General features: G+C 49.7%; 1 protein-coding gene across 1 annotated transcript in view; it reads left to right on the top strand.

The window, feature by feature from the left end:
* Positions 1-1757: 1757 nt before the first annotated feature.
* CHSY1 (chondroitin sulfate synthase 1) overlaps positions 1758-13329 on the top strand; it is a 78749-nt gene continuing 67177 nt past the window's right edge. Inside the window, exons 1-2 of the mRNA XM_064669182.1 lie at positions 1758-2263; positions 11264-11759. Of these exons, the coding sequence (XP_064525252.1) occupies positions 1992-2263; positions 11264-11759 (768 nt within the window). The 5' untranslated portion in view covers positions 1758-1991. The remainder of the gene's footprint in view (positions 2264-11263; positions 11760-13329) is intronic.

Genomic DNA, 13329 nt, shown 5'->3' with positions numbered 1-13329 from the left:
AGGACAGTCCAGCTGGCCTTTGCCAAGCAGTGGTGCTCCTGCCCTTCCCTCACTTGACCCACCTCGTGTATTCCAGTTTGTTCTTCCTTTCCCTCTTTCACCATTTAGTTCTTCTCTTTGCCTTCCCACAAACACACATCTCAATACCTCTGTGTTCTGCTCATGGGCAACCAAAAGGAAAACTGCTCTTTTTTTCCTATTCATTGCTTGATTTCTTATCTAGTTTCTATTTATCTTTAGTTTTATGGTTGTTTATTACCATAAATTGTGGTGGGACTTTCTTTCTGTTCTTTGTTGCTCCTGACATCAAGAGTTCACCGGTGCTGACCTTGGTATGAGGATTGCACCATTAGAAGAGCAATAAACCCCCACAAAAGCATTGTTTTCAAGACATGTCATCCAGTTCTTTAGAAAAGCCGATTGTCTTATTACTTGCTCAATCCCAGAAGTGATACAATTACTTGTGATACATGGATCATAAAAATATTTTAGGTATGGCTTTCTTTGGCTTTTATTAATGTAGAGTATTAATTTGTTAACGGCTTCCTGTCTTGCAACTGTTCTTGCTCAAAAGAGCAGGCTGCCATTACACCGAGACTTTTCTTCTTCTCAGCTTGTTGTGGATGACATCATGATATAAATAAAATGCAAAATGGCAGTTGGAAATGCCGAAGTGGGCAGGAAATGGAAAAAACCCACAATGATAAGCAGGAGGTCAGTGGGTTGTACTTGATAAGTTTCTTCTGTTAAGACTGGAGGGTTTTTTTCCTGTGAAATACGAAGGTTTTGGGGCTGCAGTGTTTGAAGCTGAAGCGCTCTGTAGATGAAAAGCACGTGGAGAGTCAGTTTGGACAAAAGAAAAAGAAATCTTCGCTCAATAAAGTCTTCACTCTTGAGCAGTCGCTGTAGCCTGCGGATGGAAACAGACTGACCTATTTCTGGTCGAGTTAATTAGCAAGGTGGGAAAAAACGGAGGGCTGCCTGTGCCTTCACTCCCTGGCACCAGGGCATATGCTGCAGGAATGCATCAGTGCCAGGCAAACGGGCTGGAAGGCTGCTTTTCCCCACCTGCCTCCCCTCCGGCTCTGCGTGTGCCGTGGGGCAGGGCTGGGGCTTGGGCAGCAGGAACCCCAACCTGGCGCCTATCCTGAGTCAGGCTCCCAGTGTCCCAGTGCCTTCCCATCCTGGACTGAAGGGCTGGTGTGCCAGTCCTGGCCCCTGAGCCAGGGTTCTGCCCTGGGGTCTTGGCGCAGGGTGCTGGGATGCCTGTCCTGGAGTTATGTCCAGGGTCTCAGTCCCTGTCCCCAGATCTGGGCACCCATGGGCTTCTGTCTCAGCCTCTTGATCTGGGCAGCTAGGCTGATGTTCTGGTGTGCCAGTCCCAGGGTCCCAGTGTGGGGTACTGGATCAGGGTCCCTATCCCCTTTGTGGGATGCTGGGTCAGGGTCCCTGTCCCCTGTGTGGGATGCTGGGGCAAGGTGCTGGCCCCTGTCATAGAACCACAGACTGGTTTGGGTCGGAAGGGACCTTAAAGTTCATGTCACACCAACACCCCTGCCGCGGACAGGGACACCTTCCACTGGACCACGTTGCTCCAAGCCCCGTCCAACCTGGCCTGGCACACTTCCAGGGACGGGGCGGGACGTCCCGCTCCAGGGTGGGGCTTTGCGAGCCGGTTGCCGGTCCCACCGCGGCTCCCGCTCCCGCTCCCCTCCTCCTCCTCCATCCCATCCCCTCACCGGGACCCCCTCGCGGGGTCCGGGGGCGGCCCCGGGGGCTGCACCCGCGGCGGCCCCGCCACCTCGGCGGCGTCCGGGCGGGGCCAGGGGCCGCACACGGCGCCTGTGCCGAGGGGCAGGGCCGGGGAGGCGGGCGGCCCCCCGCTCCCCTCCCTCCGCTTCCCGTCCCTGCCCCTTCCCCCATGGCGGCGCTGGGCGCCTCGGCGCGGCTGGCGGCGGCGGCGGCGCTGTGAGCAGCGGGGCCGGGCGGGCATGGCGGGCCGCGGCCGCCGCGCCTGGCTCAGCGTCCTGCTGGGGCTGGTGCTGGGCTTCGTGCTCGCATCGCGCCTCGTCCTGCCCCGCGCCTCCGAGCTGGCGGCGGCGGCGCGGCCCCACCGAGCCCGCCCGCAGGGCTGCCGCCCGCCGCCCGCCGCCGCCGCCGCCGCCCCGCCGCGCCGCCCCGGCCCGCCGGCTCAGAGCTTCCTCTTCGTGGGGGTCATGACGGCGCAGAAGTACCTGCGGAGCCGCGCCGTGGCCGCGCACCGGTGAGAGGGCGGGGAGGGGGCCGAGGGGCTGCGGTCGGGAGGGCTCGGCGGGGCTCTGGTCCGGCGGGCTGCTTTGGGCTGGGGTCTGTTCGGATGGGCTTGGGGTCGGGTTGGCTTGACTCGGCTCGGTTTGGCCACGTTGAGCTGAGCTGGGCTTGGCTCGGTTCGGTCCCATTCATCTGGGCTCGGCTCGATTCGGTTTGGCCACGTTGAGCTGAGCTGAGTTTGGCTCGGTTCTGTCCCATTCATCTGTCCTCGGCTCGGTTCGGCCGGGCTGGGCTCTGGGCACGGCCGGTCCCCCCGAGGGACGAGCCCCCGGCCCGGGATGCCCTTGCAGCCGGGATGTCCCCGCCGGCCCCGGGGACCGCTCGCCCTTGCCCGAGGCAGGTGTTCGCGATCCTCGGGGCGCGCTCAGCCCCGGCTCTCCTCGCACCGTCCCGGGCGCAGGGAGGGAGCCCCGGGGCGCTGTCCGGGCGGGTGCGGGGTGCAGGAGAATCAGTGCCCCGAGCGCTCCTCCGCTGCCCGGGCAGGTCGGCGGAGATGCGAGGGGTCGAGGGAGTCGCATTGCCGCTCTCACAGGGTCTGGTTCAGCCAAGTGCTGCCTGGCAGGTGGCCCCAGCGGCTTTGCCTGAGGGTCAGGATGCCCCACAACAGCGAGGGGGCACCGACCGCTGGTCACCGAAGGGGGCATGGGCGTCAAAGTGCCTCGTCCCTCAGTGCTTCTGCCTTGGCACGGCTGCGCCTCGCTGGTGCAGTCCTTGGCTGCTGCTTCTGGGGAGAGCTGACAGCCTGATGGGAGCAGTAATAAAGTTTGGAGACCGTTGTGACCGTCTGGATAGGGAAGAAAAGACCACTGCACCAAGCCAAAAGCATGTGCTTGGGAATGAGACCCAGGAAAGGCATCTGGGAACAAAGAGTAAAACCCACCTTTGCTCGCCACAGCTGCTGCTGAGGCTGGACCAGGTAGTGAGCGAGCTTGGATGAGGGAAGTCAGCTTGGGTGAAACACTCCAAGCGTTGGGCCAGTGGAGCTGATGCAGGAACTGGGGGCTCAGAGCCGAGTGCTTGTTACCTGAGCACACCTATTTTTGGAGCAGGGACGATCTTTGTGCTGCTTGCTGTAGCTCGCGGCGTGGTCTCCAGCTGTAGCTGGGTATGGCCGTGAGTGCTAACAGGAATTCTGTCCAAAGCCTCGGCAGCATCAGGATAATCATCTCCTCTGTGAGAGACGTGTCTGTGGCTTTGGTGAAACACTCTGCTCTGCTGAAATATGCTGGAATATGCTTATTGCTCTGGCGTCCGCGCCAGCAGGCAGTGCTGGGAGGCTGCGCGGGAAGCCTGGCTTGGGAAATCTGAAAGAGTTAAGAGCTAAAATGTGAGCTCGGGTATAACCCCAGCTCTGGCTGAGCACTGCACAGCCAGCACTGTCGGAGGAGCAGCCAGGAGCTCTGGAGAGGATCTTTAATAAAACATCCCCTTTAGTCTTGTGCTGGAACAAACCCTTCTCCATCTCCTGCCTGCCCTGGCTGAAAAGTACTTGGCCCTGTTGGCCAATAAGTACAGGATGGCAAAACCGTGTATGATGGACCATCTCCATCTCCTCCTCTGCCCAGCTCTGGTTCCAGGAAATCTCTCTTTGTATCAGCACCAAATGCAGTAAAATTGCTTAATTTGGGCAATCTGAGGTATATTGTCCACCAACTATGATTTTAATGGAAACTTAATTCCTTCTTTCAGTACTAGACCTATAATTAAGTTACAGGGAGAGCATGATTGGTGCTTTGAAATGGGTGAAAGAATCTGTTTCTTCAGGGTTATGTTCTTTTCATCACCATGTGGGATGGAGCATTTTGGATTGCAAATCTCATGCGCTGTGTAATTTACATTTACATACAGAGAGGCTGGAGTTGTGTTGGAACATCACGTAACAGGTTTTCTGGCAGAAGAGCTTGTCTAGCATCCATCAGATTTTGCGTCAAGAATTCAAGAAAGGGAAATTTATCACAATATTGTCCAGAGATTGATGTTATTTGGGGAGGAATTCGCTTTGCTGGTGTGGGAAGGATTCTCATCCCTGGTTTTGCCCGTGCTCGCTGAGCAGTCGCGTACTGTGGCAGAGCTGGGTTTACAGAACCAGATCTGCAACATCTGCTCACACAAAACAATGGCTAAAGATGCAACTTAACAAATCCAGCTAATGGAACCGGGCTCCTTCAGCCCTTAGAAGGAGATCTGAGTATCGCTTTTTGCCACACAGCTATTTTGGTTTAACCTCTAGAGATGATGTCTGCTCTTGGAAAGGAGGATAAAGAGACACTTAGCAGTGTGGTAGGGCTAAATTCGTTTTTGTCACCTCTGTCGGTGAAAGAAATGAGCTAATGTCCTGGTGACAGGAAGACATCTTCGGGGGAAGGTAGGGAGGGGGGAAGAGGAAGACAAACCTGAAATCTTAAATGGCTTTTGATTGCCATGAAGTACTCAAGCAGACAATTGCTGGGATTACTACATTGACAAAGCATCCTGGTGAGCTGAATCGCTGGCACAGCCAGTGAAATGGGAAGCTGCTAGCAAGGCATTCCCGGGGTGGCAGCGTGTGCAGAGCCTTGATACCACGCTGAAAGGAATTAGGGATTCAGAGGCTGAATACCTCCAAATTGCTGTGGCTCAAAGGCCATTTACAGACACAGCTAAAAGGGACCAGAGCGGAAAGCATTTGCTGATCCTTGCTGCTGTGAATCCAGATAGGGTCTAAAAGAGGGGAAGCAATCCACTTCCTGAACATCAATCATGAGCAAAATGACCACTGCAAGGCAAATCAGGCCTGCTGGATTTTCGGGAGCAGCTGGCTCTTTGAAACAGTCGTGCTTTTGTAGTGTACGAGGCAGAGAATAAGCTTTAGATCTACAGGTTTTCGCAGAGCAGGTTTGCAGCCTCAGCGGTTATTGCATCTGACAGCCAGGTTAGCAGAGCTGCCCTTCCAGGAGGCCGGTGAAGTGCAGCAGCAGGAACTGCGGTGTCACATCACAGGACAAGGAATAGTCAGGAAAAGAGCCGGGCAGGAAGGAGTTAAAGTATGGCTGGGGTTCAGGGAAAGTGCAATAATATGTGCTAATGGCTTTGCAGTTGAGGGGAGTTGTCCTAAAAGAGCTGCGGGAAGGAGAGGATGGGAATAAGCAGGCTCCCAGAAGATTTAAGTCTGCTGTCTCAGGAACAGAAATATCAGGCGGTTAACCCATTTTCTTTTTTTTTTTTTTTTTTTTTTTTTTTTTTTTGCGTAGCAACTAGATTTCCCGGGAAACGTGGCAGGAGAGTAGTGTGAATGCAGTTAATGGCGAGATGTCAGTGGCTGGCCTTTGGCAGTATCTCTGCAGGAGCACAGCCGCAGTACTCGGTTTGGGACAGTCCCCACGGCACCCTCCAGTGCCACGAAGACCATGAGTGATGCCCAGGGCTTGTGCTGAGCCATCCCTCTCCTGTGGCAGAAGGATGCCCTTTGGAGGCTCCATTTGCTGCCACACTGGTAGTGGTGGCTTATAGAAAACAGTGTGCACTGAAATCTAAATACCTGAGTGCTTGGAAAGGCTTAAGTGAAAGGCAACCAGAAGGATTTGGGGTCTAAAGGAGTTCATATTATCTGTCTAAGCCTGCACTAGCTGCTGCAGAAGTGTAATACAAAACACATTGTTGTGCTGCTTTTGAATTCAGAGCCTGGGTGGAGGCTGTTGGGTGGCACTGGGGGTCATGTGAAGCGACTTTGAACATCGTGACATCGCTGTATGTGTTTTACTTCACGTGTGAATTGTACCAGTCTTGCAATAGTGAGGACTCGGTTCTGTCCTTGTACCTTCCAGCAGAAACATGATGTACTTGGGCTTTCCGAGCAGTAACCTAAAATTTGTGAGAATGTTTAAGGAACAGTATGAAACAAATACAGTGAGAGCAGCTGGCGTTGGTACGTGGGAGATAAGGAGCAACAAAATCACCTACACACCCCACAATAACCACACGGCCCAAACCTCTGGGACACTTGGGCTTTGATCTTCCCCTGACCCGTTGACTGTTGGTGTGCCTGTGGGTGATAGATCCATTTCTGTCCCTGCTTCCACGAGGAAGGTGGCTGGATATCCACGGGCAGAAAACTGGCATCACTTTAAATTGGAAGAGTTTAGTTCAAAGGACTCTCTTAAGAGCTGTAGAAGCTGCTTGGGTTCTTTGGTAAAGCTGCCCTGCAAAAACTTGACAGGAGCTTTTTCTCAAAATCTGAATTCTGTAATGCAGATCTTAACGACAAGGTCTTTTAAACCTATCTGGAGATTTTAGCAAACAGCTTTTTTTGGAATGACCTCTCATGATGGTCATGTGCAGGAGCAGTGTGCTGGTTTCCATGCTCAGTTCTCCTGGCTGAGCTGTGGTTCATTGCTTCCCCTGCAGCAAGTGTTGCTGGAAAGATGGGACCTTGAAGTTATGCAAAACTAGCCCTAATACAACATGAAATTTAGCTGCATTCAAGACATAAGTCTTTTATGTCTGTTATCTTGCTGAGTTCTTCACAAATTATGATTTTCTTCAGCGTAATTATACAAGATGACTGTTTCTCAAAACTTTAAATGATTTCTCTGATCTCCTCTAAGGGATGTTCCTGAGCTGCAGACAAAAACCATTTTTTGTCGTAGTGTTCAGCTTGGGTCTCTACAAAGGGAGCTCTGTCTGCATAATACCACTGACTGTGCTTCTGCCGAGTCTGCAGAGCTGATAACAAAGCTAGGTAATACAAATAAATAATAAATACTGGAAACTCAAGAATAAAACATTCAAGATCTCTGCTTTTCCTACTTTAAGCTATGCTTTTTGAGCTTCTTTTTGAATGAAGAAATAAACTTACGACAACATTTGATGACTATAGTTGTGGTCACCTTTTAGAAGATATTGGGGGTTTTTAGCACACTCAGTGTGCACGAAGTTTTCTGTATTTTGTGAATACCTGTGCCAGCTGGGATAAAATCTTTTCACCCAGTTTGCTTGTGACTTGCTCAGATTAGGGTATATGTAGGGTATCCAGTGTGCAAAACCAGTTGAGGGGTGATAAAATTGATTTGGTAGCCACCAGTACTGGAGACTGATGTCCTCTGCTAAGAACTTTCTCCTTGGGAAACGTTACTGATTTTGTTTGTGTTTGTTTAATTTTCACTTTGATTTTCCTGCCAGAAGACAAGCTTCTGCTTTGTTAGAGTTCTGTACCTCTTGCACTGAGAGAAACCAGGTCACACACTGTTGTGCAGGTGTTTTACCTCCTGGGGAAGGTAATAGAGAGCCTTGCTGTCCTGATTCATGCACATCCTCCTGTTTAGGCAGCAGATTCAGATTACATGGAGGAGATAAGGTTGGGATCTGTCAGAGCAGTTCAGTTGCTGGGTTTTTAAATGACCGGTTCAGGACATGTATCAGTTGTATTCAGAACCTGATATTTCTCCTTGGACAGAGTCAAAATGGCTTTGAGCTGACTGAGGCCACCAGCAAGTGATCACTGCAGCCAAGGTGTTCTCTGCAGATGTAGATGCAGGAGTCTGGTGGCAGAAATGCTGTGTCCACATGTCCTTTAAACAGCTGAGGGTGACAGGGCAGTGCAGGGGAAAGAGAGCATCAAGTTTCAATAGAAACATTTTCCCTTGTTTTTTTTTAATTATCAAACATACAGTTCTTTTTCAGATACAACCTGCAAGTCTTATATTGGAGAACCCTTGACCAGGAAAGCAATGTCAGTGGGTGCTGGTGGGGCCACAGAGGTGGGGAGATGTTGAGACAAGAGCTCTGTGCTAAGGAGCTGAAGGGGTCAGGTTGCTGCCCATAACCTGAGAGCAGACATGGTAAACGAGACTGGAGGTGGGAGGACAGGCAAGAAACGTAGGTGTTAACACATTAATCTGTGGAGTTGCTGGTGATCGAGCCAGGTCTGATTCTTTGCAATGTCAGATAAAAAAGTTAAAAGCTGCTTTGATCAGAATTGGTCCTTGCATTTACCAGCCCTCGGTTCTGCTGTTATCAACTGGGGTCAGAAAAACGTGCTCGCAGTTCATCTTGCTGTCTGTGGTTTGGCTTCTTTGGCTGAGTGCAACAACATGTTGCCTGAGCAAACTGTTCTCTGTGTATTCTCTCCCCAAAAAAGGGCCGCAGCGAGCTGCGGCTCCGACGTGAGGAGCAGCCCGTGGTGACTCCATTGTTTCAGCCTCTGCCGAGCTGTGCTTGCGTTGACACAGACACTCGGGCCATTTTTCCATGTGGGAATGTGTTTTGCCTGCTTGGGTTCGAACAAATGCTCAAAGCCACAGTCACAAATAACACGTCGAGTTGTCTCATCCCAGAAATTGTGTTGTTGCAGGAAGTGAACAAAGGCTCAGTCAAGCTGTGCTGGGGCTTGGTCGATGTGGTTGATGTGGTTGACGTGAGATCCCAAGGCTGAAGTAACGTTTTGGTGCCGACCCAGGTCGCACACTGGTCCTTGGGGTGTGGTTATTGTTAGGACCTGGTCTTTCTGTCTGTGTTGTGCTCCTCACATATGAGGAATATATGGTTTACTCTCTGTTTTACTCCTGCTTTAATGTGAAACTTAAGTATGGCGCAGACACACGGAAAGATGGGCTCAAACTGGCTTTAATTTGAGGGGTTTAGGGCAATGAGAAGGCTGGGAATCAAACATGCCAGGGTTTATGGATGTACATGCATTTTGTTCCCTCTCCATTGAGTGGGAATTCTTCTCTTGACAATACTTTGTGGGTCCTGAGGTGAGGGTACCTAGGTGGAGAGCAGGGAGTAAATTTAAGCTGGGAACCAACAAAATGGGTGGTGGTTTAAAAAAAAATTAAAAAAATAGTTGAAGACAAATCCTCATGAATCCAGAAAGGAGCTAAAGCCTGGAGTGATAGAAAACACCCTATGTTGTCCATAGATTGTATTCATTACAAAGGCAGATCTTTCCAGATATGGAGAGCATGTCTGAAAATTCATTGTTTGCTTTTGAACAAAAAAATCAATAAACAGAAATTTCCATAAGACTTTAGCTAATAACTAGTCCTGCGTCCATCCAAAGCTCCCTTGGGAACTGGTTGCAGTGGATGAAATTTTTCAGTAGCTTCTTCTGCCTTTTCTTTCTGTGAGATTAAAATTGGAATGCATCAAGTACCTTTAACAAAGAGAAGTCTTTTAAACTTAGATTGGGGGTTGGTATGGGAAGAGCCGTAGATGATTTGTATGTTGAGTGTGGGTGTCAGAAAATAAACAGCAGAACTTCCTTAATGATTAGTGAAAGGTCAAGATATGATCATGTCACGTTTAAAAGGGGCAGCTTTCCGTGCTTTAACAGGATATGACTTATAACCAGTAGTACTGTGCATTAATTGCATGACTGATGATTAAAAACCTCATCACCTCTACTGTGAAGTCAATGGGAATGTTCCTATTTGCTTCACTCTGTGCTCTTTGGGAAGCTGGGATCTAAACTTTTCCTACGAAACACTACCCATGGCAGTAAGAAATCCAGAAGACAAAGCTTTTAAAGTAATTGGGTGATATTAATTACACACAGCTCAATTAGTGTGAAACTGTTAAGGTGTCAAAGTTGATGTTTACGTAGGTCTAATTAAATACCTTTGCATTTTCTGGTGGAGCTTAAGGAACAATTCTTCTGAAGTATATTTGTGTTTCAGACTTCGCACAACAGATAATCTGGAGATTTCAAATTTCAGATGGTCTGTGCTGCCCAAAATCTGCTCAGGTTTTGGCAAGAAACCTGTGCTGAGAGGCATCTGGTCAGTGACAGTGATGCATTGAGGGAATACTGTGTCCTTTACCTTGAAAGTGTTTTCAAATTCACCTTTAGGTTATATTCTGAGCATAGTCACCAAATATAATTATAAAATATTCTCCCCCTATACAAAAAGGGGCAAAACTTGTTGGTTTACCAGTGAAAATAGTTTTCTGTGAGGAATATGTGATCTCTGCTTTTTTCCCCCAGATAGAATCTCAGAAAATGGTACTGAAAGCTTAAAATTAATAATTTTTAGGGCAAGGCTATAACAGTTACATGACTGAATATCCTCCCTGGAGGAGACAGTGTTCTGCAGTCTGCCTTGAGGAATCACCCTGCAGCTCTTCCTGCCATATAAGTGACCCAGTTTGCCCACGCAGATGGGTTGGATTTGTCAGAGGAGCACGGAAGGTGTGGAGCAGATGTTGTCTCTGTGCTGCTTTGCGCAGAAAAAACTCCTCTTCCGTGATGTTCCTCTTCACTAAAATCTGGAATGAAGTGTCTGGCAAGCTGCTGGAGGTGTGAGTGTTGGTAGCACCATGTTACTGTGGGAGTTACATGTTTTACAGGCATCTTTTGGGACTTGACTGGTATGGGCAAACCCGCCTGAGGTTACTGTTCCTCCATGTTCCCTGCTTTGCTTCTTCAGGCAGCATCTGGAGAAGCTGCTGTTTGGTTGCTTTTCCATGGGATACCGATTCCTTGCAAGTTCGTGTGAATTTACTCTCTGGAAGTCAGTGCTTCTGAGTGCACATTTGAGCTTTTGGAGAGGCTTAGATGGAATGGAAGGTGGAAATGATGCTGAATAACTTGCAGGGAAGCTTTGGAAGTGTTAAATCCAGTTGTATGTGAACTGTTTGTCCATACTGGCTCCCCCCTGTATTTTGTGGCCAATACTAGTTAGTCCAAAACTGAATGTGCATAAGAAATCCTGCCTTCCACTGGTGAACTGCTACTATCAACTACTTTTCTAACACGTGGAGGTGCAAAAATGATATTCAGATGCTTGTCATAGCAGAACTTTCTGTGTGTTGTATCAGTTGCTCTGTGTGCCATGTCCTCATTTGTGTGGTAAAAAATAACCTTTCAAGGCGTTTATAAAGACAATTTGTAAAGCAGATGAGGTACAGTCTCTGGTAGCACTCTCTGCCTGCCCTGGTTTGCATACTTAATTAGTCCTTCTTGTCTTTTTCAATCTAGAACATGGTCCAAAACCATTCCTGGCAAGGTCGAGTTCTTCTCCAGCGAGGGTTCGGACACCTCTATTCCCATCCCCATCGTGCCGCTTCCAGGTGTAGACGACTCTTACCCACCCCAGAAGAAATCTTTCATGATGCTCAAATACATGCATGACCACTACTTGGACAAATACGAATGGTTTATGAGGGCTGACGACGACGTTTACATCAAAGGGGACAAACTGGAGAACTTCCTCAGGAGCCTGAACAGCAGCGAGCCGCTCTTCCTGGGACAGACCGGGCTCGGCACCACGGAGGAGATGGGGAAGCTGGCGCTGGAACCAGGCGAGAACTTCTGCATGGGGGGGCCAGGAGTGATCATGAGCCGGGAGGTGCTGCGGAGGATGGTGCCCCACATCGGCGAGTGCCTGCGGGAGATGTACACGACCCACGAGGACGTGGAGGTGGGGAGATGCGTGCGGAGGTTTGCGGGAGTGCAGTGCGTGTGGTCCTACGAGGTAAGGATGAGGAGCGTGCTTTGGGGGAGGTAGAGGGGAGGGTGGGAGAGGCTGCAGCAGGGGAGTGCTGTTGTACATAGCAGTTCCTCCAGCCCTCACCTCCCTTTGCAGCTTGACCACCCAGCTGTACAGTTTCTACGCTCTTTGTTTCCTAGAAGTGTCAGGAAAGACCTACGGAAATATGGAAGTGCAGCGCTAAGGGAAACAGAGTTGGACACGAGGCACATGAGGGATAGGGGAGGAACATTCATCATTCGTAACAGATATGTTTATTTAGACAGAAAGGGAATAAGCTTAAATCAAAATGGCCACGACTGCCTGCAGTCCTGACTGCCCAAGCCTCTTTTATCTTCTTTAGCTTGTCATGGTGCGAGCGTGGAAAATGGATGATACAATTACCGTGTTTCTTACCGCAGTGGAAATGTGTGAGGCTGACAGATGTTTGCCCTGACACTGACAGTTTTTTCCCAAACTAGAGATGTCTCCTGGTGGCTGGCACTGTCACCCTGCATAGCCCATATCTGCTGCTGCCCTGGGGACTCGCTGGCAGCCCCCCCTGCTTGGCAGGTCTTTGATGTCAGCAGAGACAAGCCACCACTCTTGGTGATGGCTTTGGACGAGCCAAAACTCATGGTCTGCCCACGCTGATATGGCTGCAACTTTGGCATTTTGGGGGAAAAAAAACCCCTGAGAGTCCCAGCCTGCTTGTGGCAGAGTCTCCTGCTGCTGTTTGCTGGGGACTGGCAGCTCCTCTCAGGGGTGAGAGGGTCTTCTCCTGCCTGGGTGTGCTGGGCTTTTTGAATCGAGTCCTGGGTGTTTGCAGACTGTCTGATTGAAAACACTTACAGGGCTTGAGCTGCAGTTTCACCAGAGCGAATGCCAGTAGGTCTGTCATAGAACTAAGGGAGAAGCTGAAAGCAGAAGAGAGGGTGAACAGGTTTTGTACACTAACATTTATGACTTGACGGAACTACCACTTTGTCCTCTTATGAGATGTGGTGAAGAGGGGGATTCTTCTGCCCGTGTGACAGGAGCTGTGGTCACAAACGATGACAGATATTGCTGCTGAGCCGCTCTCTCACTGGCAAAGACTTGTGTTCAACTTCTGACACTGAGTTTTTGCCCCTGAAAGCTGTTGCCTTGTTTCAGTTCACAGTTCAGTGACGGGAAAGCCTCTGAGGAAGGGGAAGGAGGTTTCCAGCTGCAGTAATTCATTCATATCTTTTGTGCCTAGAGATTTTCTGGACTAACAGTGTCTCTCCACGTTCCTTGCTTTCAGACCTGGAACTAGTTTATGTATTGCCAACATTGTGGTTAGAAGTTTGTAAGGAGTCAGTAACTTTTTCCACAGTTTTTAGCCACATAAAATTTTTTCTCTAGACATTCAGAGTTGAAATAACTTCTGCTGTGAGTGCCTGTACCATGTGGCATTTGATTAAGTTACTGAAGGTTAACATTTTGGTTCTACTTAAACTGGCAGAGCTCTCCTAAATTCAGTATGATCAAATGTTGGATTGAAATAGCTAATGACAGCACACAACTGCACTAGGAATGCTGTCTGACAGAAATA

Source organism: Pseudopipra pipra, chromosome 12 (assembly GCF_036250125.1).
Source record: "Pseudopipra pipra isolate bDixPip1 chromosome 12, bDixPip1.hap1, whole genome shotgun sequence".
NCBI lineage: Eukaryota > Metazoa > Chordata > Aves > Passeriformes > Pipridae > Pseudopipra > Pseudopipra pipra.
This window is presented reverse-complemented; position numbering and strand designations above follow the sequence as displayed.